At 40.5% G+C, this 22,350-nt stretch overlaps 1 protein-coding gene across 10 annotated transcripts in view; it reads left to right on the top strand.

Annotated features, from left to right (window-relative positions):
• cita (citron rho-interacting serine/threonine kinase a) overlaps positions 1-21,991 on the top strand; it is a 39,414-nt gene extending 17,423 nt beyond the window's left edge. Inside the window, exons 16-50 of one of the 10 annotated variants that reach the window (XM_044181416.1) lie at positions 5-58; positions 366-506; positions 643-771; positions 1,358-1,453; positions 1,801-1,917; positions 2,624-2,733; positions 3,202-3,376; positions 4,775-4,972; positions 5,220-5,273; positions 5,840-6,037; positions 6,409-6,602; positions 6,690-6,825; positions 7,002-7,106; positions 7,459-7,599; positions 7,826-7,933; positions 8,036-8,228; positions 8,731-8,892; positions 9,750-9,773; positions 10,303-10,440; positions 10,956-11,136; positions 11,240-11,331; positions 11,513-11,617; positions 11,830-11,999; positions 12,360-12,404; positions 14,631-14,711; positions 14,912-15,047; positions 15,151-15,290; positions 15,441-15,533; positions 15,680-15,788; positions 15,992-16,120; positions 16,365-16,445; positions 16,554-16,632; positions 16,878-17,060; positions 18,559-18,946; positions 19,915-21,991. In XM_044181416.1, coding sequence (XP_044037351.1) covers positions 5-58; positions 366-506; positions 643-771; positions 1,358-1,453; positions 1,801-1,917; positions 2,624-2,733; positions 3,202-3,376; positions 4,775-4,972; positions 5,220-5,273; positions 5,840-6,037; positions 6,409-6,602; positions 6,690-6,825; positions 7,002-7,106; positions 7,459-7,599; positions 7,826-7,933; positions 8,036-8,228; positions 8,731-8,892; positions 9,750-9,773; positions 10,303-10,440; positions 10,956-11,136; positions 11,240-11,331; positions 11,513-11,617; positions 11,830-11,999; positions 12,360-12,404; positions 14,631-14,711; positions 14,912-15,047; positions 15,151-15,290; positions 15,441-15,533; positions 15,680-15,788; positions 15,992-16,120; positions 16,365-16,445; positions 16,554-16,632; positions 16,878-17,060; positions 18,559-18,946; positions 19,915-19,938 — 4,509 coding nt within the window. In that variant the 3' untranslated portion in view covers positions 19,939-21,991. Of the gene's footprint in view, positions 1-4; positions 59-365; positions 507-642; positions 772-1,357; positions 1,454-1,800; positions 1,918-2,623; positions 2,734-3,201; positions 3,377-4,774; positions 4,973-5,219; positions 5,274-5,839; positions 6,038-6,408; positions 6,603-6,689; positions 6,826-7,001; positions 7,107-7,458; positions 7,600-7,825; positions 7,934-8,035; positions 8,229-8,730; positions 8,893-9,749; positions 9,774-10,302; positions 10,441-10,955; positions 11,137-11,239; positions 11,332-11,512; positions 11,618-11,829; positions 12,000-12,359; positions 12,405-14,630; positions 14,712-14,911; positions 15,048-15,150; positions 15,291-15,440; positions 15,534-15,679; positions 15,789-15,991; positions 16,121-16,364; positions 16,446-16,553; positions 16,633-16,877; positions 17,061-17,946; positions 18,073-18,558; positions 18,947-19,914 lie in introns of those variants that run through there. The other 9 variants (XM_044181435.1, XM_044181426.1, XM_044181452.1 and 6 more) reach the window with 9 other exon arrangements.
• The last annotated feature ends 359 nt before the right edge of the window (positions 21,992-22,350 follow it).

Below are 22,350 nucleotides of genomic sequence, written 5' to 3'. Positions count from 1 at the left end.
TCAGACCAATTCTGAGCAGCAGGTAAAAATCCAGGAGCTCCAGGACAAACTGTCCAAGGTAAATTAATTAATTCATTATGCAATAAAAAACTTTTATTCAAATATTATTTAGGTAAACAAAGTGAACAAATCCTTTTCATTCATTGTCTCTCCTAATCTCTGAAAAGCAGATCAAAATAGCTTATGTACACTATATACAGAATTTAGCAGTTTTTCCAATTTCTGCAGTCTGCTTTTCTCCATTTATTCCTTAGAGTAGCTTTTTTTTTTTTTTTCAATGTCCCTGTGGGTAGGAATTGCCCAAGCATATCAATAGGTTTGTCTTGGGATCCACTAACAGCCTCTGACATCCTGACCTTCCCCAGGCAGTGAAAGCGAGCACAGAGGCCACTGAGCTGCTGCAGAATGTTCGGCAGGCCAAAGAGCGGCTAGAACGAGACCTGGAGCGCCTGCGAGGCAAAACCGACTGTAGTGACACTTTAAAACGCCGCCTGAGAGAGACAGAGGTACCAGAGTGAACCCACAATACTAAATCATGCACATTTGCTAAATAATACTGGTTTCTTTGTCAAATACTGTACCCCAACACAAGTCACTCTTTTCTGAGTGGTTAGCCTTACGTTATTCTTTTTGTTGTGTAAGCAGGAGGGCAGGAAGACCCTAGAGAACCAGGTAAAGAGGCTGGAGATGGTTGAGCGCCGGGAGAATAAGCTGAAAGATGACATTCAGACCAAATCCCAGCAAATCCAGCAGATGGCTGAAAAGATCCTGGTGAGAGAGCTGCAGATAAGGCTTGCTAATACTCTGACCCACTCAACCCCTAATTTCACCCCCCTGCCCACCCCTCCCATTCATCCAGTCCCAGTCTATCCTTATCACTTACTTCAGAACACACATGTACGCACTGCACACACTTGTTTAGAGAGCTCCTAGCTAGCTGAGCCCTCACACAAGGCGACTAGTCAATCAGTGTCATTACATTCATAGATTTTAACATAAACATAATTTTACCAGAGTCAGCATGAGCAGGCAGCGCTACAGCCGACTTGTGGATTTCCAGCTTTTCAATGCAAGTGTCCTCATTTCTTTTGATTTTAATGTGTTTGATATTAGAGTAGAATTATTAGAATAGCTTTCACTCTGTTTTTCAGTACATGGTGCTGTCATGTCTTTTGTAAATCCAGGGTTTTAGGCTACATTAACTAATCATCACTGTGATAGTTTTTGCATTTATGTGTTATATACAAAGAAAGCTATACTGCTTTATTAACATTAATGTGAGAAATGTGTTGTGTATTTTGGATTTGTGGTTATCGTGTTAGATGTGTAGTTAAATTTGTAATGTTACTTCCTTTAGGAACTGGAGGAGAATCTGCGGGATGCCCAGTCGACAGCCCAGAGGATGGAAACCCAACTGGTTCAAAAGGAGAGGCTTTATGAAGACAAGATCAAGGTGGGGCAATCTTATGTTGTCCAGGCTACTGAAAATTGTATATATTTGAGAATGTGTGTGTGTATGTATATATAATAGTAATTCCTTGTCACTCCTGCCATTTTAAATTGGTGTTGTGGTGTCATATATAAGTCAGAGCTGTCACATGTTTTACATTGAGGTTTGACACCACCGTAATTACTGCTTCCACACCAGGTTGTACATTTACAACCATGTCAGTATCTGTTGCTTTTTTTTTTTTTTTTAATTATTGCTTTATCACGTAGCAAATTACAGACTTCAGTCTAAATGTGAATTTGTGAATCAACATTGGCAAGTCTAATATTCACTGGTTCTGTCTAATCAAGGTTCTGGAGGCCCAGATGAAGGTAGACCTGGCTGACAAGGAGAGCCTTGAGGCCAGAAGGGCCCAGCAGGAGGCGGAGTCAAGGGAGAACTGCAAACTTATCAGTGAACAGAAAGCGGTAAGGAAACACAACAGGCTTTTTAAAAATGATACCCACTCAGGCATTTGCTTGTAAATTTACTACTGAGGTGGGCATAAAGTTTTGATTAAAACCAGCTAAGGGATTTAAAGTATTGCATACTGTCACTTTCTAATACCATAGTTTATTTTATTGAATCATTTTGCAACATCAGAAACAGCAACAATGTATATAATTGTCTGATTTAAAAAAAACAACAAAAAAACCTCAATCCCCTCAATTATATTATGCATGTCCAATATACTATGTAAGTCTTAATGAGCTAAACTTGTTTGTGAACATATGATACCTTTTCAGTCTCTGAATTTGTTCAGAGAACTAGACCATCAATGTTTTTTGTTTCTTTACACAGTAATTTGTTATAGTGGATCAATTGTATTAAATTGCAGTATACTTCATGTTGCACTATAAAGCCTGGGCTCAAGTCCTAATCTGGTTAATGTGGTAGAATAGAGGCAGTTAAGAAGCTTTTAGAGGCAGTCATCTGACATTGACAGTAGAAGATTCAGGCAACACCTTAATGGATTTTACTGCAGTACAAAATTCTGTTTCCTATAAAAATAAATTGTGCTGCTGTGTACCATGATTCTTAGTAGGATTTAGCTATCAATCAAAAGGGAATATGTCCTTGCATTTGAGCCTGTTTGTTGGGATGAGATGTTATTGTGTCTCCCTCTTCCTACAGACCATTAATGCTATGGATTCCAAGATGAAGAACCTGGAGCAGCGCATCGCTGAGCTGTCAGAGGCTAACAAGCTGGCCGCTAACAGCAGCATCTACACCCAGAAGAATATGTGAGTTAACTAGACACCACACCATGCTTTTATGAGTACCCCCACCCACACTGACTCTGTCTCCTCGAGCCTCCAATTGCTTCGTTAGTGTGCACTTACGTCTTTGTGCACTATAGCTGATCTGTCTCCCCTATGTGTTAATTGTGCATCATCTCTTAGGTTAAAGAGGCTATAATCTGCATTTTTATCATAACAAAATCTAATTATAATGTGAAAACAGAGTGACAATGTGAAAAGGGTCGCTCATAGTGATGAACCTACAGAGAACTATCACCTGCAGCTCCCCTTGGTTTTTCGGAGCTTTATAGTTTACTTTTTGGCTCACAGTACTAATTTTTATTCCACTTAAACTTCTAATCTTAATGTTTATATATTAAATACATGCTATGAAACTCTGCAGGAGTGTTTGAAATATGTCTGCTTCCCAATAGGCAACGTAATAGACATCTGTGTGTATATTTTTGTCAGGAAAGCCCAGGAGGAGATGATCTCAGAGCTTCGGCAGCAAAAGTTCTATTTGGAGTCTCAGGCAGGCAAGCTAGAGGCCCAAAATGCCAAACTGGAGGAGCACCTGGAGAAGATGAGTCAGCAGGAGCAAACCAAGAGGACCCGGCTGTTGGAGCTGGAGAGTAGGCTGCGGGAGGTGAGGCAACAGGAAACAGAGACATGGCTCAAAATCTGTTAGCTCAAGATTAAGTAATTCACTTTAACTAGCACGCAGTGTAGCCTTACATCATTACTATCCACAAAAGGGATTAAGGCAGCTGATCAGCTAGCGAGCCCAGATCCCTTTCAGATAAACTGCTAATTAATTTTCTCCGAGATTCAATGAAGTCTAACACTGAACATACATTGAAGCTAATTAAAGAAGAAAATTTGTTTTTTGCCTATTTCAGATGTTTGAAACTCACCTGTAGATATTTGATAATGCATTAAACTAGAGTTAGGAGTTTTAAGAGTACGTAATGTTTCTCCACCACTCTGAGAAATGCTCCACAAAATTCATTAGCATGTGCATCCAATGCAAGCCTATTCCATAAAAAGAAGTTTTGACATAATTGAGACCCACAATACCCCCTTTCTCCTGCTTGAGAGCTCTCACCCCCCTGGTGTGCTGTCTGCCGATGTTACAACCTGCTGACTGGATGTCATATCTCTACCTCCACGCACTCTTCCCCACTGAGACGTGATACATGGATTGGCACTAATTGCTGGTCTTTCTGCACTCTTGCATACCAACACATACACTGTCCTCTCTCACAAACAAATATGTACTTTCAGATGAGCTCTAACGTTCCATCTCTGTAATCTCTGAAACCTATGGAGAAGCTAAATGCACCCTTGTGTGTCTCAACTTTACTTAGTTTCCGGACTCTTTCTTTACCAGCACAGAGTGTACATGTGTACTTTTAAAAAGTTTGAAAAGGTCTTAAATTATTTTATTTTTAGGTCTTAACAAATATGACATCCAAATCACCAGACCTCTGGTAGTCCAATTACCAGATTTTTCACCATGCACACATTTCTATTTCTGCTAGTTGGACTTATGTTCCCTGACATCCTCTAATTATTCTCCTTTTTTCTTATACTGCCCGTTCAGTTTGCATTACTTCAGATTAATTGGATATTTTTTTCATCTTTGTTTTATTTCTTTCTTTCATTTGTTCTTAAATTTATGATAGCATTAAAAAAAGTTCCTGAAAAGTCTTGAAATTGGCTGTAACCTACTGAAAGCAAAGGTAACCTATATGTAGTTACGTGAGTAACTGCAAGTTTCAAAGTCATATCAGCCATACCAGAAAATGTTAGCACAAGAGAAAATGTGGGTCAGCTGGTTTCAAGCAGTCCTCTATGTTGATTTTAACCAGTTTTTAGATTCCCTCCAATTTCTGAATCACCCTGGTGTCCTAAAATGCCTACCATCTGGTACTCTGGTCAGGTTAAAAAAATGCTGAAAATTATATGCAAATACAATCTGTTACAGGTCTGATTTACACTGTGATATGCACATGGCATTCACCCTAGTCCTGTTTCCTTGTAGATGGGCCTAGAACATGAAGAAGAGAAGCTGGAGATCAAGAGACAGGTGTCAGAGTTGACCCTCTCCCTGCAGGAGCGCGAGTCCCAGATTAGCAGCCTGCAGGCTGCTCGTCTTGCCCTGGAGAGCCAGCTGCAGCAAGCAAAGACTGAGCTGGAGGAGACCACCGCTGAGGCTGAGGAGGAGATCACCGCCCTCAGGGTAAGACAAACATGTGCAAGCACATATGTGTGCAATCAGAGTCACTCATAGAAATACAGGTGCACATACTTTCAGCACAATATAGTTGTAGGCAATCTGTATTATGCACGCAGTCCGAAGTAAAGTTCATGTTATGTTTTCAGTCTATTTTGAATAATGCTGTCAGCAATACATCATTCTTCATCAATTTATGCAGAACTCAGATGTGGTTGTAACTTTGCTCTTCATTTGCTCTTGTTTCTCACAGAATCACAGAGATGAAATTCAGCGCAAGTTTGATGCTTTGAGAGACAGCTGCTCAGTAAGTGCTGCCACAGCCTTTTGTTTCTGCTTTCAGCAGCAGCAGAACAATTTTCAAAAGGTTTCACAAGACCTTTGAATATATGATGATTAATGTTCAACTCTAAAAGTTCATTCTAATGTAGCAATGTACTCCACTGAATCGAGTCTTTGGCAGTGAAGCACAGCTTGCTTTTATTAGGCATTTTCCATCTTTGCCTAAATGCTTGAGTCCATACAGTACATACACATTATTTACACATATACATTTACTGTACCTAAATGGATGACATTCATAACATGTAGAAGGATAACAATAATGCAAAACTTTCAACAAATTACTTCCTTCAACTTTCAAAAAAGTTAATAAAAAAAATTGACTTACTCAATTAAACATCCTTTTCCTAATTCCTACGTGGCGAACATAAGTGGTGGGATTTTGGTAATAACTTCACTATCAGTGTACATTAATTAGTGTAAAGCTGTAAATTTTCAGTAGCCCAGCTGTACTCCCAAAAAAACAACCTAAAAATATCTGTTCACTTCCATAAGTAAGACTAACACCTCTACCTGTTTGCTTTACCTCAGGTGATCACTGACCTGGAGGAACAGCTTACACAGCTCAGTCAGGAGAATGCTGAGTTGAACCGCCAGAATTTCTACCTGTCCAAACAGCTTGATGAAGCGTCAGATGAGAGGGAGGACCAGCTGCAGCTCAGCCAGGAAGTGGACAGGCTGAGGAGGGAGGTGGCTGACCGCGAGATGCACCTCAACAACCAGAAACAGGTAACACACACACACACTCATGCACAAATGCTTGAAAGCTCTCGAACATAATTAACTGTATACCTACATTACCTCATATTGGTAGGTATAGTGGAAAGTTAAAGATATTGTTGACAGGTAAAACATTTTTCAATGTGTTATGTTTCAGCAAGGCATCTGTCTGTAACAAGTCAAGGTGTGTTTTTAACCTTATTTATCCTCATGTTCCAGACCAAAGATGTCATGCATTATGTCATATATAACGTTTAAGCCTCATAATACTGAGACTGTGTGCTTTCGCTGAAAATGCAGGAGAGACAACAATCATGTGGTTTCGCCCAAAAGCTGTGAAAGATGTTCTCTTCAGTCTGCTCTTTCATTTATCCTCCCAGAACATCGAGACACTGAAGACCACATGCAGCATGCTGGAGGAGCAGGTGGTGGAGCTGGAGTCCCTAAACGACGAGTTGCTGGAGAAGGAGAGGCAGTGGGAGGCTTGGAGAGGTGCCCTGGAGGATGAAAAAAGCCAAGCTGAGAGACGCACCAGAGACCTGCAGAGACTGTTGGACAATGAGAAGCAAAACAGGTAACATACACGTGACTGCACTATGTCATTCCATATATACATTAAAGTGTATTGCTATTGTAAGACTTGTTATTGTGTTGTTCACAGGCTGCGTGCAGACCAGCGCAGCACTGAGTCTCGCCAGGCAGTGGAGCTGGCAGTCAAAGAGCACAAGGCTGAGATACTAGCCTTACAGCAGGCCTTGAAGGAGCAGAGACTGAAGGCTGAAAGTCTGTCTGATACTGTGAGTCACAAGTGTTTGTGTGTCTTACTTATGATCTAACTCTAACCCCATCTTCAGTCCTTTAAGTTAAACAACAACTATTTTTTTTAATTCTGAGAGAGGAAATCAATACTGTGTTTGTAGTTGTGGAATTCAACTTAAAGTTGTGACAATTGAACACTCGTATGTTCTCACAGCTCAATGATCTGGAGAAGAAGCACGCCATGCTGGAGATGAACGCCCGCAGCTTACAGCAGAAACTGGAGACAGAGAGAGAACTGAAACAGAGGCTGATGGAAGAGGTGAAGAAGTGAAATGTGACCACCTAAACACACACACACACCTGTATTCATTAAATTTACGTTACATTTATGTTATGGACTTGTCCTCTATAAATCCCTCTTTCAAAAACATGAAACCAAGGAGACCATTTTCAGCCAACTGTTTCAAGAAATGAACTTTAAATTAAAGTATTTCAAGTACATTTCTTTAAATAGTTGGCTAAAAATGGTCTCCTGTTTGGGACATCTGCTTGGCCTGTTTGAGACACAGCTCCCCTTAATTGAGTTGATTATATTTGCTTGCATTCTGAAATGTGGCTGATTTTAAATCTGATTTCCTAATTTAAATATCTGTGTACTGGTGTCCCCACAGCAAGGGAAGCTGCAGCAGCAGATGGACCTCCAGAAGAGCCACATATTCCGTCTGACCCAAGGCCTGCAGGACGCCCTGGATCAGACCGACATGCTCAAGACTGAGCGGACCGATCTGGAGTACCAGCTGGAGAATATACAGGTGCTCTGTGCAATATCTTTGCTATTTGATGAAATACAGCGGTCTCTGGGGAGAAAGAGTCCTAGTTAGATATTAGAATAGCGCGACTGATGTTGGCAAGTACCAAGGTATCTCAGGGGGACCCAAAGGATAAAGGAATTCTAATTCATGTGTTCTCAAAGGGAATTCTTTTAAAGTTGTCTTTAGAGGTATTTCCTTCTCTGAAGATCTGTTTTCCTTCTTGCAGGCTGTATACTCCCATGAGAAGGTGAAGATGGAGGGGACCATCTCCCAGCAGACCAAACTCATTGACTTCCTCCAGGCCAAAATGGACCAGCCCACCAAGAAAAAGAAGGTCTGGAAAAACATATTAGATTGATAAACAGCTTCTATCTAAAATGTGTATGTATTGTATTGTTCTTGCATAGTATTAGTAACATGTTCCCTCTCTGAACAGGGTATATTCGGGCGGCGGCGGGAGGATGTAGGCACCACGACTAACGGGGCGCTGGCTCCACAGGCCCAGCCGGCAGTTCCCATGCAGTACGGTGACATGAAACTGGCTTTGGAGAAGGAGCGCTCAAGGTGTGGAGAGCTGGAAGAGGCTCTGCAGAAGATGAGGATAGAGCTACGATCCCTCAGAGAGGAGGGTACGTCCTAGTGTCAGGAAGCACAGTTACTGCACCAGAAATGGGACAGCCTTTATATCTAATGCCATTCTTTGGCAGCAAGGAATGATATGATACTCTTTATCTGACCTTGGATTATCATCTTCCCATAGACAGGGGCAAAATGTCTTCTAATAAACAGCCCCTGTCTGTGTAATCTGAGTTTTTAATTGTTGACACAGAGTCAGAGGTGTTGATTTAACTGTGGTAATCATATTTTTTCATCAAAACTCATTCCACCATAAAGTTTCGTCTGCCATCTGAGATGAGAAATGACAACCTAAGTCAGCTCAGGAAATCCTATACTGTGCCTCCTCCCAGACATCTTTTAACAGAGTTGCCTACACCTGCTAGGTCCTATAAGATTCATTTCTAGATTCAGAATCTATTAGTTTAGTTTTGTAGTAATGGAGCCAGATATTTCCAGCCTAATAGCTATCTCTAATCTAATATTACGTTGTTTTATTTGTTTATGGTGATACAGCAGCTCATTTCAAAGCCCAGGAACACGTGGCTCCTTCCACACCGGCCCAGGCTCGACATCAAATCCTCATGTCAGCCATTGTCAAATCCCCAGAACATCAACCCAACCCCAGCAGCCTGCTCAACCCCTCCACACGCTGCAAGGAGACCTCCACACCTGAAGGTTAATCACACACACACGCTAATAAACGAACACACAGGTGAACTCAATGCTGCCCCCAGATCTATCAAGCTACCTATCAAGTTTGGAAGCTTTATAGTTTCCCCCACACGAGTATTCACCCTTATGCTATCAGTGTTAACACAAATGGACTCTCTGTTCACTTATTTTGTTTCTGTGGTGTGTTTATGTGTGTGTTCTTTGGCCTGTCTCATAAAGCAGGATTATGATGTTAAATAAAGTTGGATAACTGTGCTCAGTGTATGTTAAACCTGGAACTCGCTCCAAACCAGGGACATGGACTGAAGTTAAAAAAAAAAACACTGTTTCGGGTTTTATTCACTGTGCATTCACCCAGCTAACATTGTAATCCTGCTTGGGCCTGTCTCACAAAGTGAGAATAGTGGATTAGCCAGTTAACATTGGTTTTAATCCGGGCTTTCCACTATCACAAAGCTAAATTGCCTTTTCTCTGGGGTTGATCACCATGGAAACTGAACTGCTGCATATATCATAGCTGCGTAGCAGGTCCAGTGGATCATATCAAAATGTGTAAATAGCCCATCTAAAAAATGGAATAACAATTCACAAAGGATCCTCCAATGACAAAAATACTGCATTAAAATCAAAGTGAAAAACCTCACAAACTACCTACTGAATCTCTTAATACCACGGCATCAGAATTTATAATACCATAAGATAGAACTTGATGTGTATTTTATCAGAGACACATTTTAGTCAGTAGCCTGACTAAGTTGAACTTGCTTTGTGATTCAGGCTCCTGACTGTCGTGTTTGCTTTCACGTAGCTATTGTTAGACTGCTCTCTCCTTTCTGTTTCTTTCCTCTTGCTCCTTACAGAAAAGAGGAGGGTCACCTTTGAAAGTAAGTTAGCAGTCACCACAATGCATCTTCTCACATGCATGAGCTCATCTACATGCATGTTATACTGTACACATGTGCTCATATCATACTGTACATCTGTCTTATTGTCCCATTGTTAAGCTGTAACTTGACCAAAGACTTTTTTCTTAAAGGTAAAGTTTGATGTGATGTACTCTCCTCTCTTTTTTTTCAGCATTGTTCCTGGAATCATGATTTAGATAGCATATGGTTGGATAGGTAGCTTTTCACCCAGAAACATCTTAATGCATCCCATGGTCATTGGCATGCATAATCTAAGTCTGGCTGACTATATTACTATACTTGAACATTGATATGCCAAATTCCTGCAGTTAGAGATAATTCATTCATTATTCAAATTGCCCCATGCTGTTTGAAAAAAAACTAAATCTCATAGACTTGTTGCTGATCTCTAAAGTGATTTAAGCCTGAAACAAAATATTATGGTGTCATATTTCTCTTTCAGTAACTCCTATGCCTGCCCATTTCTTCTTCCCTTTTTGCATTGCAGAGTTTGGTCGTCGTGTGAAAGAGAGAATGCACCACAACATCCCTCATCGTTTCACTGTGGGCCTCAACATGAGGGCTGCCAAGTGTGCCGTCTGCCTGGACACTGTGCATTTTGGACGACAGGCTGCCACTTGTCTAGGTTTGTATCTTGCACTGTAGCTGCGAGTATTGAATGTGAAGATATTTCAGAGGGCAAATTTATTGGCCAGCCTTGGCAAAAATACTAGAAATAGTTCTTGTAGCGTGGCCATCACATTAGACTCCCTCACATGGTGGAATCAGATTTGTTTATTTTTGCTGTCATTAAAATTCCTACTGTTGTGCATCAAAATCGCATATTTTCTTTTCAGTCCTAGAAAAGAAAATATGCGATTTTGATGCATTCCCAAACCAACAGTGTAGAGGCAGTGTAAAAGCACACACAGTAATGTGAAAAACACAGTAGCCTTCCTCTTGTTATCATCAGTTAAAAATGATGATGGCTATTTGTATATTTTTATTGTGATAATCCCTAACACTCTATGCTTCTGCTCGTTCAACCATCAATTTTTGAAAATCTCTTAACAATGCCCTTATTAATGATAAGACTGCATATGAAAAACTTTATTAAATGCAATTTTTGACAACCCCCTCCCCCTCTTTGTTGTATTATAGAGTGCCACACCCTGTGTCACCCTAAATGCTCACCATGTCTTCCGGCCACCTGCGGTCTGCCAGCTGAGTATGCCACTCACTTTTCAGAGGCTCTGTGCCGAGAAAAGGCAAACTCTCCTGCGCTGCAGATCAAAGAGGCCAGTGGGCATGTTCGATTGGAGGGATGGATGAAGCAGCCTAGGTAACCTCTGACCTCAGTCCCTTAGGGCCATACTGACCATGTACCATATGTTTTTTTTTTTCACAGCTTTGACAGTAGTGTGCATTTGTGTTTGCTCACACAGAAATGGCAAGCGTGGTCAGCAGGGCTGGGAGACGAAATATGTGGTGCTTGATGGAACCAAAGTATCCATCTATGATACTGAGCCCAGAGAAGGTCAGTACTTCATCTTTTGAATGGCTGTATTTTCATTGGTAATAGAAAAATAAATGTAAAACTTGGCAGAACATCGCTGATCCATTCCGTAATGAGACCGTTTGTAATCATTTAAGTCTTTAAATTGCCATGTAGATCAATACAGCAGTATCCAATAAAAAAAATCATGTTTTTCATCTAGACTGTATAAAAGTAGAGGAGGAGTTTGAGCTCTGTCTGCCTGATGGAGAGGTGACCGTTCATGGAGCTGTTGGAGCCTCTGAGCTCATCAACACTGCCAAGTCAGGTACTGGATCAATACCACCTAATCCTGCCACACTCAGCCTATTGTAGGATTTTAAGTGTATCGTCCTCTCCCCAGATGTTAAATTGGATCCACATGCTTTATCTATACTTTTAACCTCCATATACAACAAAATGTTGGCAGTTCTGCTCAGCTGTGAAATTAAGCTGTTAGCAAGATAGCCAACCAGTCCGTCTTTCTGTGTGTGTACGCAGACATCCCGTATGTGTTGAAGCTGGAGTCACATCCCCACACCACCTGCTGGCCAGGCCAGTCCCTCTACTTCATGGCACCCAGCTTCCCTGACAAGCAGCGCTGGGTGGCTGTGCTGGAGTCTGTGGTGGCTGGTAGCCGGGGATCTAAAGACAAAGTGGATTCTGATGCTGTAAGTATTGTGTTTGTATATTGTATTTTTCTGATTAGGTTAAAAATTTGAGTTTGGCTATGTGATGTGTAAGAAAGACAGCCCAGTCTCTCTTTTATACAAGACAAACTCACTTGCACATTTGTAGTAACTTTGTCCAAGGGTGACTGTATTGTTTGGTGTCAAAATTGACAATGATATTGAATGCCTCCATTAAACATCAGCCAGTGCCTTCACTTCTTTTTCTCCCCCTCCCTCTTCTTTCTCTGCATGTTCTCAACATCCACGTCTCCTATTTGTGTGTTGTCATTGTCTTTGTTGATGTGATTATACTGTGCGTGTGTATCTCCATTCAACTCGGTTGTGTGGATCATGTTATAGGCAGGTGTTTCTAAAAGACAGAAGAACCTATCCCCTCTGGTTCAGGTACAGTAAGTAGCTGCACGAATGCTTGGGCTTCGGTCGACCGACCGACTGGGCATGCAGTAGCTGAACACATCTACGCATACAACACTGATGCGGTTCAGTGCGGATCAACACAGTCCCAGGCTGAGTTACTGAATATGTTCCACAGAAGTAACTTCCCTCTGAAAAACAGCTGCATTCAGTGGTCAAACATGCACATCAATTATACCATACACTCATAAACTTACATAGTGCATGGATGTGAATAAGCACCGCTGTGCACCTGTGGCCTGGTGCCATATGCTATGTCATGCATGCTTCTGCAAAAGCCATGCACTGCTGTAGCCCCCTACACTGAAACATTACAGACACATGTACACACTTCTTAAGCAACCTGAGCTTAACTTCAGTCTGCAGGCTTCTGCTGTTGGTGTTTGTGTGTATATTGTTGTTTTTAGAAGCAGCAGCGTCTCCAAAAAGTGCTACCCGTGCCTTGTTAATTGTATTAGCTATTCAAATCTGCATTTAAAAGTTAAAATTCCAAAAACTCAACAAAAAACATCTATTTCCCTATTCCAAAAAATGGTCATTAATGGGCTCTGTGCAAGTCTGTCAAGTAACTGGGAAAACCATTTATTATGGACCTTGCTTTGTGCACAAGGGTATTGTCATGTTGTGACAGGATTCAATGATTCAGTGTATTGTCATATGCATTAAAATGTCACCAGTGCATTTCCATACAGTAAAAAATGTGTGCCCTGGCTGCTCTCCAATCAACATGTACAAAGTATACACAGTATATAAGCTGTCTTTAAAGCGCCTCGATACTACAATATCGCTTACCTGATGGTAGCGGTGAAAATAAGTGATGGCCTGGATAAATGTTATCCAAAAGGCCTTCTCCAACCTGTTGCCATAATGTTTGAATCCTGTTGTTGTCTAAAATATCATTCTATACTGTAGCATTAATGTTTTCTCTAACTGGAATTGAGGGGCCAAAATCCAAGAAAAACAGCCACAGACCAAAAAAACACAAAAGTATGTGGGTATTGGTGTCTGCATACTTTTGCCCACATAGTGTATGCATTTTTAGTCCCACCTTTTTTCAACCCAATTGGCCAATTTCACACTGCAGCACTTGCCACTAATCATAATTAGCTGTCTAGCATAAAATGGTCATCCATACTGTATGGCCTGAGGTGAACAGCATCCATAAAGCTTTGAACGCTGATAAGTTATAAAAAAAAAGGCACTGCCAGTGTTAAACCATATTTTTTAATGAATTGTAACTACTTTGCACGACTGCTGTTGCTGCTATGAAGTAATTGTTTCTATGGCTATCCGGAAAACAATTATACAGCTTTAAACATACTAACCGCATTGTGTCCGCAACACTGAGTATCGAAAACTGTCAAGTTGTAAAAGTTTGCATCAAATGCTTTTTCAATTCCTAGTCTTGTTTACTTACTCTTTGATTGGATGCTCTTTGATTTAAATAAATGTATCTGTATATTTAAATTCTGATTTTTTAAATGTATTTTTTTACATAGTATTGTATTTAGGCAAAGTTCTTTTTACAGCTGTTTATGTTATGTGTTTATGACAGCATTAAACAAGTTTGACATATTTTGGGGGGGTATTTAAAGAAAGAAAATTATGTTTATACTTTATTATGTTTATATTTTATGCAAAATATAATATAATTTAAGAAAATAGTATCATTTTGGCATTGGCTATTGGCAAAACTTGGCTATCTTGTAGAACGGTTATGGCTCTCTGGCTGTCATCCTTGCTGGGTCACCCTTTCTTGCTCTAAAGCAGTGGTTCTCAAACTGGGCGGCAGGCCCCCCTAGGGGGGAATAGAGCCACTGCAGGGGGCGGGCTTGGATGACCAGAGGATAAACATGGAGTGGAACTAAGTTGAATGAACATGATTTATATAGGGAAATTTAAAAAAGCTAGAGTTTGCTGATACTATAGTGCTGACCTGAATCTTTTTTATTTCAGTCGCATTCAACTGGGCTCTTTTTTTATTTGTTGCTGTCCCACTTTTTGTTAATGATTGATAAGAATTCAATCCATTTACATGTGGTGGGGGAGCATGAACTTTTTTCGTCTTCTGAAGGGGGGCATGACAGAAAAAGTTTGAGAACCACTGCTCTAAAGCAACTGATTTGTATAAGATCTGCCTAACCTGCCCCCTCCCTCTGCTCCATGTCTCTGTCTTTCTGCTTCTTGTCTTTATAGAAGCTTCTGGGCAATTCTTTGCTGAAGCTGGAGGGTGATGACCGTTTGGACATCAACTGCACTCTGCCTCTCACTGACCAGGTACAAGGACAAAAACATGTACCATCAACAGGAACATAATGTTTATGCTATGTTTCAGTCTCCTCGAAAGAAACTTAAAATGAGTGAGCTGGTAGTGCTTCAGTGCGTTGTGTGAGGAGTCGGTCTTTCTGACTGCTCCACCATTCTGCTGCTTGTTTCATGTGTTAAGCTCTTATGATCTACCTTCTCCTTTCCCTCAGATCGTGTTGGTTGGCTCTGAGGAGGGTTTGTATGCTCTAAACGTCATAAAGAACTCTTTGACCCACATCCCTGGGCTGGCCTCCGTCTTCCAGATCCAGATCCTAAAGGAGCTTGATAAGCTGCTGATGATCACTGGTCAGTAAATGATTTTTTGGTAATAATCATGTGTATGAATGAAAGTAAACAGGAGATGGCTTGTGTTTCTGATTGTACGTGGTGTGTTTGTTGTGTCTTCCAGGAGAGGACAGGGCCTTGTGTCTGGTGGAGATCAAGAAGGTGAAACAGTCTTTGTCGCAGTCCCATCTCCCGGCTCAGCCTGACCTCAACCCCTTCATCTTTGAGACAGTCAAGGGATGCCATCTCTTCTCCTCTGGAAAGGTGGGTTAGGTTGTTGTTACTTATACAGAGAAAGATCCTTCTAATTAGACTATTATTTAGTCAGAGTTAATGAGCTGAACATCACACCAATAGCCTAGCAGTGTGCTGTCTGATTACTGCCGTCCTGATTGCCGTGTTCTTTCTTTACAGATTGATAATGGGACCTGTATCTGTGCTGCTATGCCCAATAAGATTACAATTCTGCGACATAATGAAAGCCTAAACAAGTTCTGCATCAGAAAGGTGAGTGGGCCTTTAAGATGGACAGATAAATGATAATGTCATGTAGGAAAGGCAGTGTTTTGTGGCAAAGTATAGTAGTAGTGTTCTGTTTTGCTTCAGGAAGTAATAAGTTTGAAGAAGTGTTGAACTTTTGTTTGTGTTTGCAGGAGATTGAGACATCAGAGCCCTGCAGCTGCATCCACTTCACTGGCTACAGTATTATTATCGGCACCAACAAGTTCTATGAGATTGAGATGAAGCAGTATGTGCTGGAAGGTAGGTCACCCACCATTGTGATTTATTCATGGAAGGCATCAGCACACAAATGTATGTATTGATATTACTTTTTAAAATAATATTTTCTGTCAACCAGATGGTGTTCTAAGCAAGTCTACTCAATTATGACTCTATTGCTGTGAAGTTTCAACATTCACACCTGAACAAGCTGACTGATACTGATATGATTTCTTTTTCTACAGAGTTCCTGGATAAAAATGACGTGACGCTAGCTTCAGCTGTCTTCGCCGCGTCCTCCCACAGCTTCCCCATCTCCATCATCCAGGTCACCACGGCTCCGCAGAAAGACGAATACCTGCTCTGTTTCCATGGTTAGACATTTATTTTCTGTCTTTGTGGGCACACATGTACAGTACGGTTGTGTATGCAGTTGAGCATGTCCACACATGTACCAGTAAAGGAGCCAAAATTTGACAGTTTGAGCTAGAAAATCTCCATTTATTCTATTCTATTTATTCCATTTATATCTGACAGCTTCACAGTGTTCGTCATAGGAATCTCTGTTAACATCTACAAATAGGCAGTTTTGTATGATACCTGAAATTGGTCTTGCAGAGTTTGGTGTGTTTGTGGATGCATACGGCCGCAGGAGTAGAAGTGATGACATCAAATGGAGCCGCCTGCCTCTCTCGTTTGGTTAGTGTAAATCAGAATTTCTTCCGTGTCACTTCCAAATGTCTTTTATTCTTTAATGGTCAATATATGATTTATGATATGATGTTAAGTGGATTTTTGGTATCTCAGCCTATAGAGAACCCTACCTGTTTGTGACCTACTTCAACTCTCTGGACGTTATTGAAATTCTGGGACACGCTGCTCTGGGGTAAGATTGCCTTCTGCTCCTTTTGTCAGTACCAGTGCATCAGGTAGGGTTTACACAAAAGTTTTTTCCCAGTAAGCATCATCATCATTTTATGAATCTTTTCTTAGTATCATTGCATATTGTAGGGATTGAATTGTTAATTTCCCATTACTGCCAGGGCTCATTAGATGCCTTGACAAGAATCATCCATTTCAGTCACTGCTGTTTTAAAGTATACCGTGTCTAATGTTCTCATCTCTTACCAGGCCCCACTCATATGCACACCTGGATATCCCAAACCCACGCTACCTTGGCCCAGCCATCTCATCTGGCGCCATCTACCTGGCCTCTTCCTACCAGAACAAACTGCGGGTCATTTGTTGCAAGGGCAACCTGGTCCAGAGCCAAGAGGGTGTAGGAGACCTGCAGCGGAACGGCTCCGGACGCAGGTGAGGACTATTTGTTAAACCTGCTTCAGGTCACACTCACTGTCTGTTCTCTACCATTTTCTTAATTAACCAATTTACACAATTACACTTAACTAATACCCAGAATAATCTGTTTTAGGAATTAGTTTGGTGACATTTTTTATCCACAACAAGCTTTCAACTTTACTTTTACTGTCTTTAAAGTCATCTGCACCGAAACTTAATTATTATATTGACACTAGTATTGAAAAATTTCAAACCATACCCATCTCCAGTCATGATGTCATCATATCTTCGACTTCCATTTCCTGTTTTATGTAATGGTACTGTATGTGGAGAACACCCTAATGTGGCAAATAGATTAAAAAAAAATGTAATGCTCAGATACATTAAAATAAATAAATGAATGAATAAATTAAAAGAATGCACACATAAATTGTAACCCCAATCCATAACTTCATTCATTTGTCTATTGAAGGGAAATAAAACAGATAACCACTTAGAGGAAAATCCTCCTGAGTGGAAATGAAGTCTGCTGAAAGAATAATAGGCTAAATCCTACAGATGGAAAATTAATCTTGAGTTGAAAGTAAAAGATAAGACAAATATGTGCATTTTATTTATTTAATTATTCATTTCTCAGTTTACTTGAGCATCTGACTTATTCATTAATTTATTTTTTGGTGAGGTTTGGTCTTGCCTATTATGCAGAGTCTATAGAGTAGGAGCATTCCAAGCACACCACACTCCTTTATCCCATGTACACTGGTGTTGTTGAAGGGTCAATGGGACTAGCTGGCACTGCTGGGCACAGGTTGGCATCCACAGGTGGTGATGGTTAAATTGTGGCCTTTATGTTAACCTGGTTAAAAACAGGAGAGTAACACCTTCATTTTGCTTTTTACAGGAGGAAGAGTTCATTTTTTATTTGTAACAAATCCTGAGATATGTCTTTTGAAATTAAAATTACTTTTTAAAATGCCTCCTATCAAATGTAGAAAGGAAATTGTTGAATAAAGATGTCCTCCTTTTACGTCCTGAGACTGGTCTATTATAATTTGAAGCTCACTAACAACTGAGCCTTTATTACTCATGGTGCTGATTTTGAAAAAACTGGCTTTGCAGGCCAATCAAAGCTTTGCTCTTTAGTTGTTGTTGTTGGCCACTGACTCTGTTCTCATTTAGAAAACCAGATCGGGTAGATGGGTTCACTCTCTTCTAATTCTGAATAGCCGGGATGAATCCGACAGATGTATGTTTTGTAAAATAGTGGTGTCTTGTAATTGCATGTGCATGGGCCAGATGTTTGGCATGACACAGAAATAAAAAATAAACTAACTAACTAATAGCAGTGCGCTACAGGTCATCAAATGAGCTTGATTATATGTCCATCCTCCTCACCACATCTGTTGACTGACCCGACAGTGCTAAGCAAAGCCCATGACCCAAAACACCCAAATACCATTTCCTTTGACCAATGCTCCCTGCCCATCTTTATGCCTCGGTTCCTCCCTAACAGCCCTAACAAGCGTGGGCCTCCTTCCTACAATGAGCACATCTCTAAAAGGCTGGCGGCCAATCCCCTAGTTCACGGAGATCCCGGCACACCTCACCGGTACCGAGAGGCTCGCACAGAGTTTCGACGGGACAAGTCCCCCAGCCGTCCACTGGAGAGAGAGAAGTCTCCTGGCAGGATGCTGGAGAGTCGGATAGTGGGGTCTCCAGGCAGGGCCATGACTGACCCAAGGTTAGAGCGCTCCCCTGGCAGGGCCATGGCAGACCCTCGAATGGACCGCTCTCCTGGCCGGATGATGGACGTTCGTAGGGAGAGGTCCCCTGCACGATTCGAAGAGCGCCAAAGGCTTCATACTGGCTCTGGTCGCACGCCCATAAACCCTGTTAACAAGGTTTGTCAATCACTTTTGTTGATTTTTGCTGTTTATTACTCCACAGTGTGTGTATGCAGTTGATGCAGAACTGTTACTACTCAATTACAATGATGGTAACAAAACAAGTTTTTAGCCACGCTAGCAGCATGGCTCTAGTCTAGTCAGTCGGTCCACCACTTCGGTCCAGACTGAAATAACTCGTAAAACTATTGGTTGAATTGTCATGAAATTTTGTGAAGACATTCATGGTCCGTAGAAGATAAATTTGAATGACTTGATGGTGATCCCCTGACTTTTCCTCTAGCATTACCAGCAGTTTGACATTTTTGGTTTTTAGTGACCAGTTTTGACAATTATTGGATGGATTGTCATGAAATTTGGTAAATATTTATGGTTCCTAGGGGAGGAATTCGGATGACTTTGGTGATCACCTTACTTTTCCTGCAGCACCACAAGCAGGTTGACATTTCTGGTTTTGCGTGAAATGTCTCAATAACTATTAGGTGGATTGCTGTGAAATTTGCTACAGATATTCAAGGTCTCTAGAAGACATTTTAATAACTTTGGTAATACCCTGACTTTTTATCTAGCGCTATCATCAGGTCAAAATTTCAGTATGTCTAATACTTTGGTTTATGACTGTATATCTGCAAAACTAATGACATTCTCATCAGCCTCAGCTGCTTTATGTTAGTGCTAATTAGCAAATGTTAGCATGCTAACACGCTAAATTAAGCTGGCGAACCTGGTAAATACTACCTACTAAACATCACCATGTTAGCATTGTCACTGTGTGCATGTGAGCGTCCTGATGTTAGCATTTAGCTCAAAGATACATTAAAGTGACTTATTCTTGTTGTTATATTATTTTATGTTTTGGTTCCAATTTTCAATTAATATATTTCTAATTATTATAACAATCTAACTGCTGGTCCATGCATATGTATGTATTAACCTGACTTTATGTTTTTGACTTTATCCTACAGGTATGGGACCAATCATCAGTTTGAGAGACAGCAGAGCCACATACCCAGCATGGACACAGAAATTCATCTTTGGAAAGGGAAAGAAGGGAGCAGAGATCCAGCGAGAATGTCACCAACTCATGATGAAACACTGCCACACATCAGTTTTGCCTGACATCTAAGCTGACAAACCCACAGAGGAAAACAACTGTAGCCGTCAGAACAGAGAGAGAATGAGAGAAATAAATAGATGTCATTAGAATCAGGTTGTTTTTCTCACTGAACTGACCCTAGTCAATAAAGGTCAACAAAATGCCATATTTAACAGCTTTTTGACAGGGTTTTTTGCGACGTACTCGGAGAAGGAATTAGTAATTTGATTTCTTTTTCAACAACAAAATCTGTGATGTGAGTTCTCAACTTTAGACCTGACTCTGTGGGTTTTGCTAGTTTCAGTTAATTCCAGACAGTAGTGACTACGATAGATAAGCACAGCCGTAGCAACTTTATCTTACAAGTCAATGCCTACATACAAAGTCAGTCACTAGTGAAAATGGCAGAGGTTCACTCAAAATAGTATTAATACAACTGGCTCCTTTCCACACTCAGCTCTGTCCACAGTAGCTACAGAACAAGGCATGAGTATTGTACATCTAATAGCATTTCTAGCTCCAGCCCTGCGTTGACTTGTCAACACACAATCATTATCAGCTAATTACAATCATTCTCTGCTAATCTCAGTCTTCTGGCGAGACTGTGGTTAGTTTCAGTGACAGGACTTGGCTGGAGCACAAACAAATTTTAATCAAATTTAAAATAATTGAACCCTTCCCTGCCCTGTAGAGCCACACACCAGAAGATAGTCTGCCCTCAGATAGGTCGACACTAAAACTGCACTACCCACAATCCTCAGCAGGACTTTCTAATCCTTCAGAATGCTATCTGACTGTAAATAGACAAGACATAATTTTATATATATTGAGAAGGAATTTCAAGGCTGGATAAGCCACGTCTATTTTTGTTAAAGAAAAAAGTGATTACGTGTCCTCTTGAATGTCCAATGAGTATTATTTTAATATGTCCAAACATCCTTTATCAAGTGAGTGATTGTATCTGGATCCAACTCGTGTATGCACTTCCATCTGTCAAAGGCAAAACCTCAGTGCTGAACTATATCACGGGGAATCATGTTTGAAGCTTACAACATAGTACTTGAGCATTTGTTTTGGTACAATGTCTCTTATATTGTATATAACCCAAAATTGTTCAAGGTGAAGATGAAAATAATCTTTGTTTTTTTCCTGATTCGTAAATGGCATGGATATGTATATCTGAAATGAAAGAGTGTTGTCTTCTGCTTCTTCCTCATTTGGGTTAAATTTTTATTCCACGAGTTAACAACGAAGCACGTGAATAATAATCGGCTTTCTTTTAACTATTACCTATTTGCACAGTAAATTCATATGATTTTAATTACTAAATCTCTTTTTCTTTTATTCAGGCACACTTGGCAAGTTAAACAGCCAGTTCAACCTTAAAAGGCACTAAAATCCGTCCAGATGTATTTTGGCTCTCATTGTCAAAGTGCTTACACTTGACAAAGCTGATTTTATTTCTATACATCATAATTTGATGTATGGAAATAGAATATTGTTGTGGTTTTTAGAATATATACAGATGAGATGCCACACTTGAACTTGCCCAGTGTGTCTGTTAACAGTAGGGCGCTCAATAGGAAGATGTTTCTTCAACTTTATGAATCCACTATGGTTCTTTTTAGATGTAAAAAACTTCCTGAATGTATTTAAGCCAAGAAGATGGAACTGATTCATTGGTCAGAAATATTCAAGAAAAAGCACCCAATGCTACAGATTGCACAAGTTTTCCACTGGTCTCCATAGGACTCTATACAATGGGTTTCCCATCTTATTTTATTTTATTTTTATATTCTTTTGAATTTGTATTTCATTTCACATGATCCTGAATCATAACGCTATAACGCTGGATATGATATTGATGTCTGCTAACAAATGTTTTATTAGCGTTCCCTGTAGAGATTTTGTCACAGAATATTAAATATTATAACCATTGTCTTTCACTTCTGCTTTGCCTCCTTATGTTGTGCTTGTGAGCCAATGAGCAGATATTCAGTTGTTTAGATATAAATTGCAGACACAGAACCTTTCAATTACACTCTTCCTACTTCACTCTATAATGTGAAGCTCTTTTCCCTTCCTTTTTCTACTCAACACTTACACTCTCAGGCTGCCTGTGAAATGACCATTTGTCCATGTCCATTGTGTTAGAAGAGGTTAGTCTATTTATAGGTGTCTGATCCCAGTGCTCAGCCAATGCGACGATGGCCTGCCATTCCAGTCACGGTAGATGCAGCGGCTGCTCGAATGAGAAACTGAGAAGAGCTTGAAGGTTAACAAAGGTTCTAACTGTTAACAATAC

Source organism: Siniperca chuatsi, linkage group LG2 (assembly GCF_020085105.1).
Source record: "Siniperca chuatsi isolate FFG_IHB_CAS linkage group LG2, ASM2008510v1, whole genome shotgun sequence".
Taxonomy (NCBI): domain Eukaryota; kingdom Metazoa; phylum Chordata; class Actinopteri; order Centrarchiformes; family Sinipercidae; genus Siniperca; species Siniperca chuatsi.
This window is presented reverse-complemented; position numbering and strand designations above follow the sequence as displayed.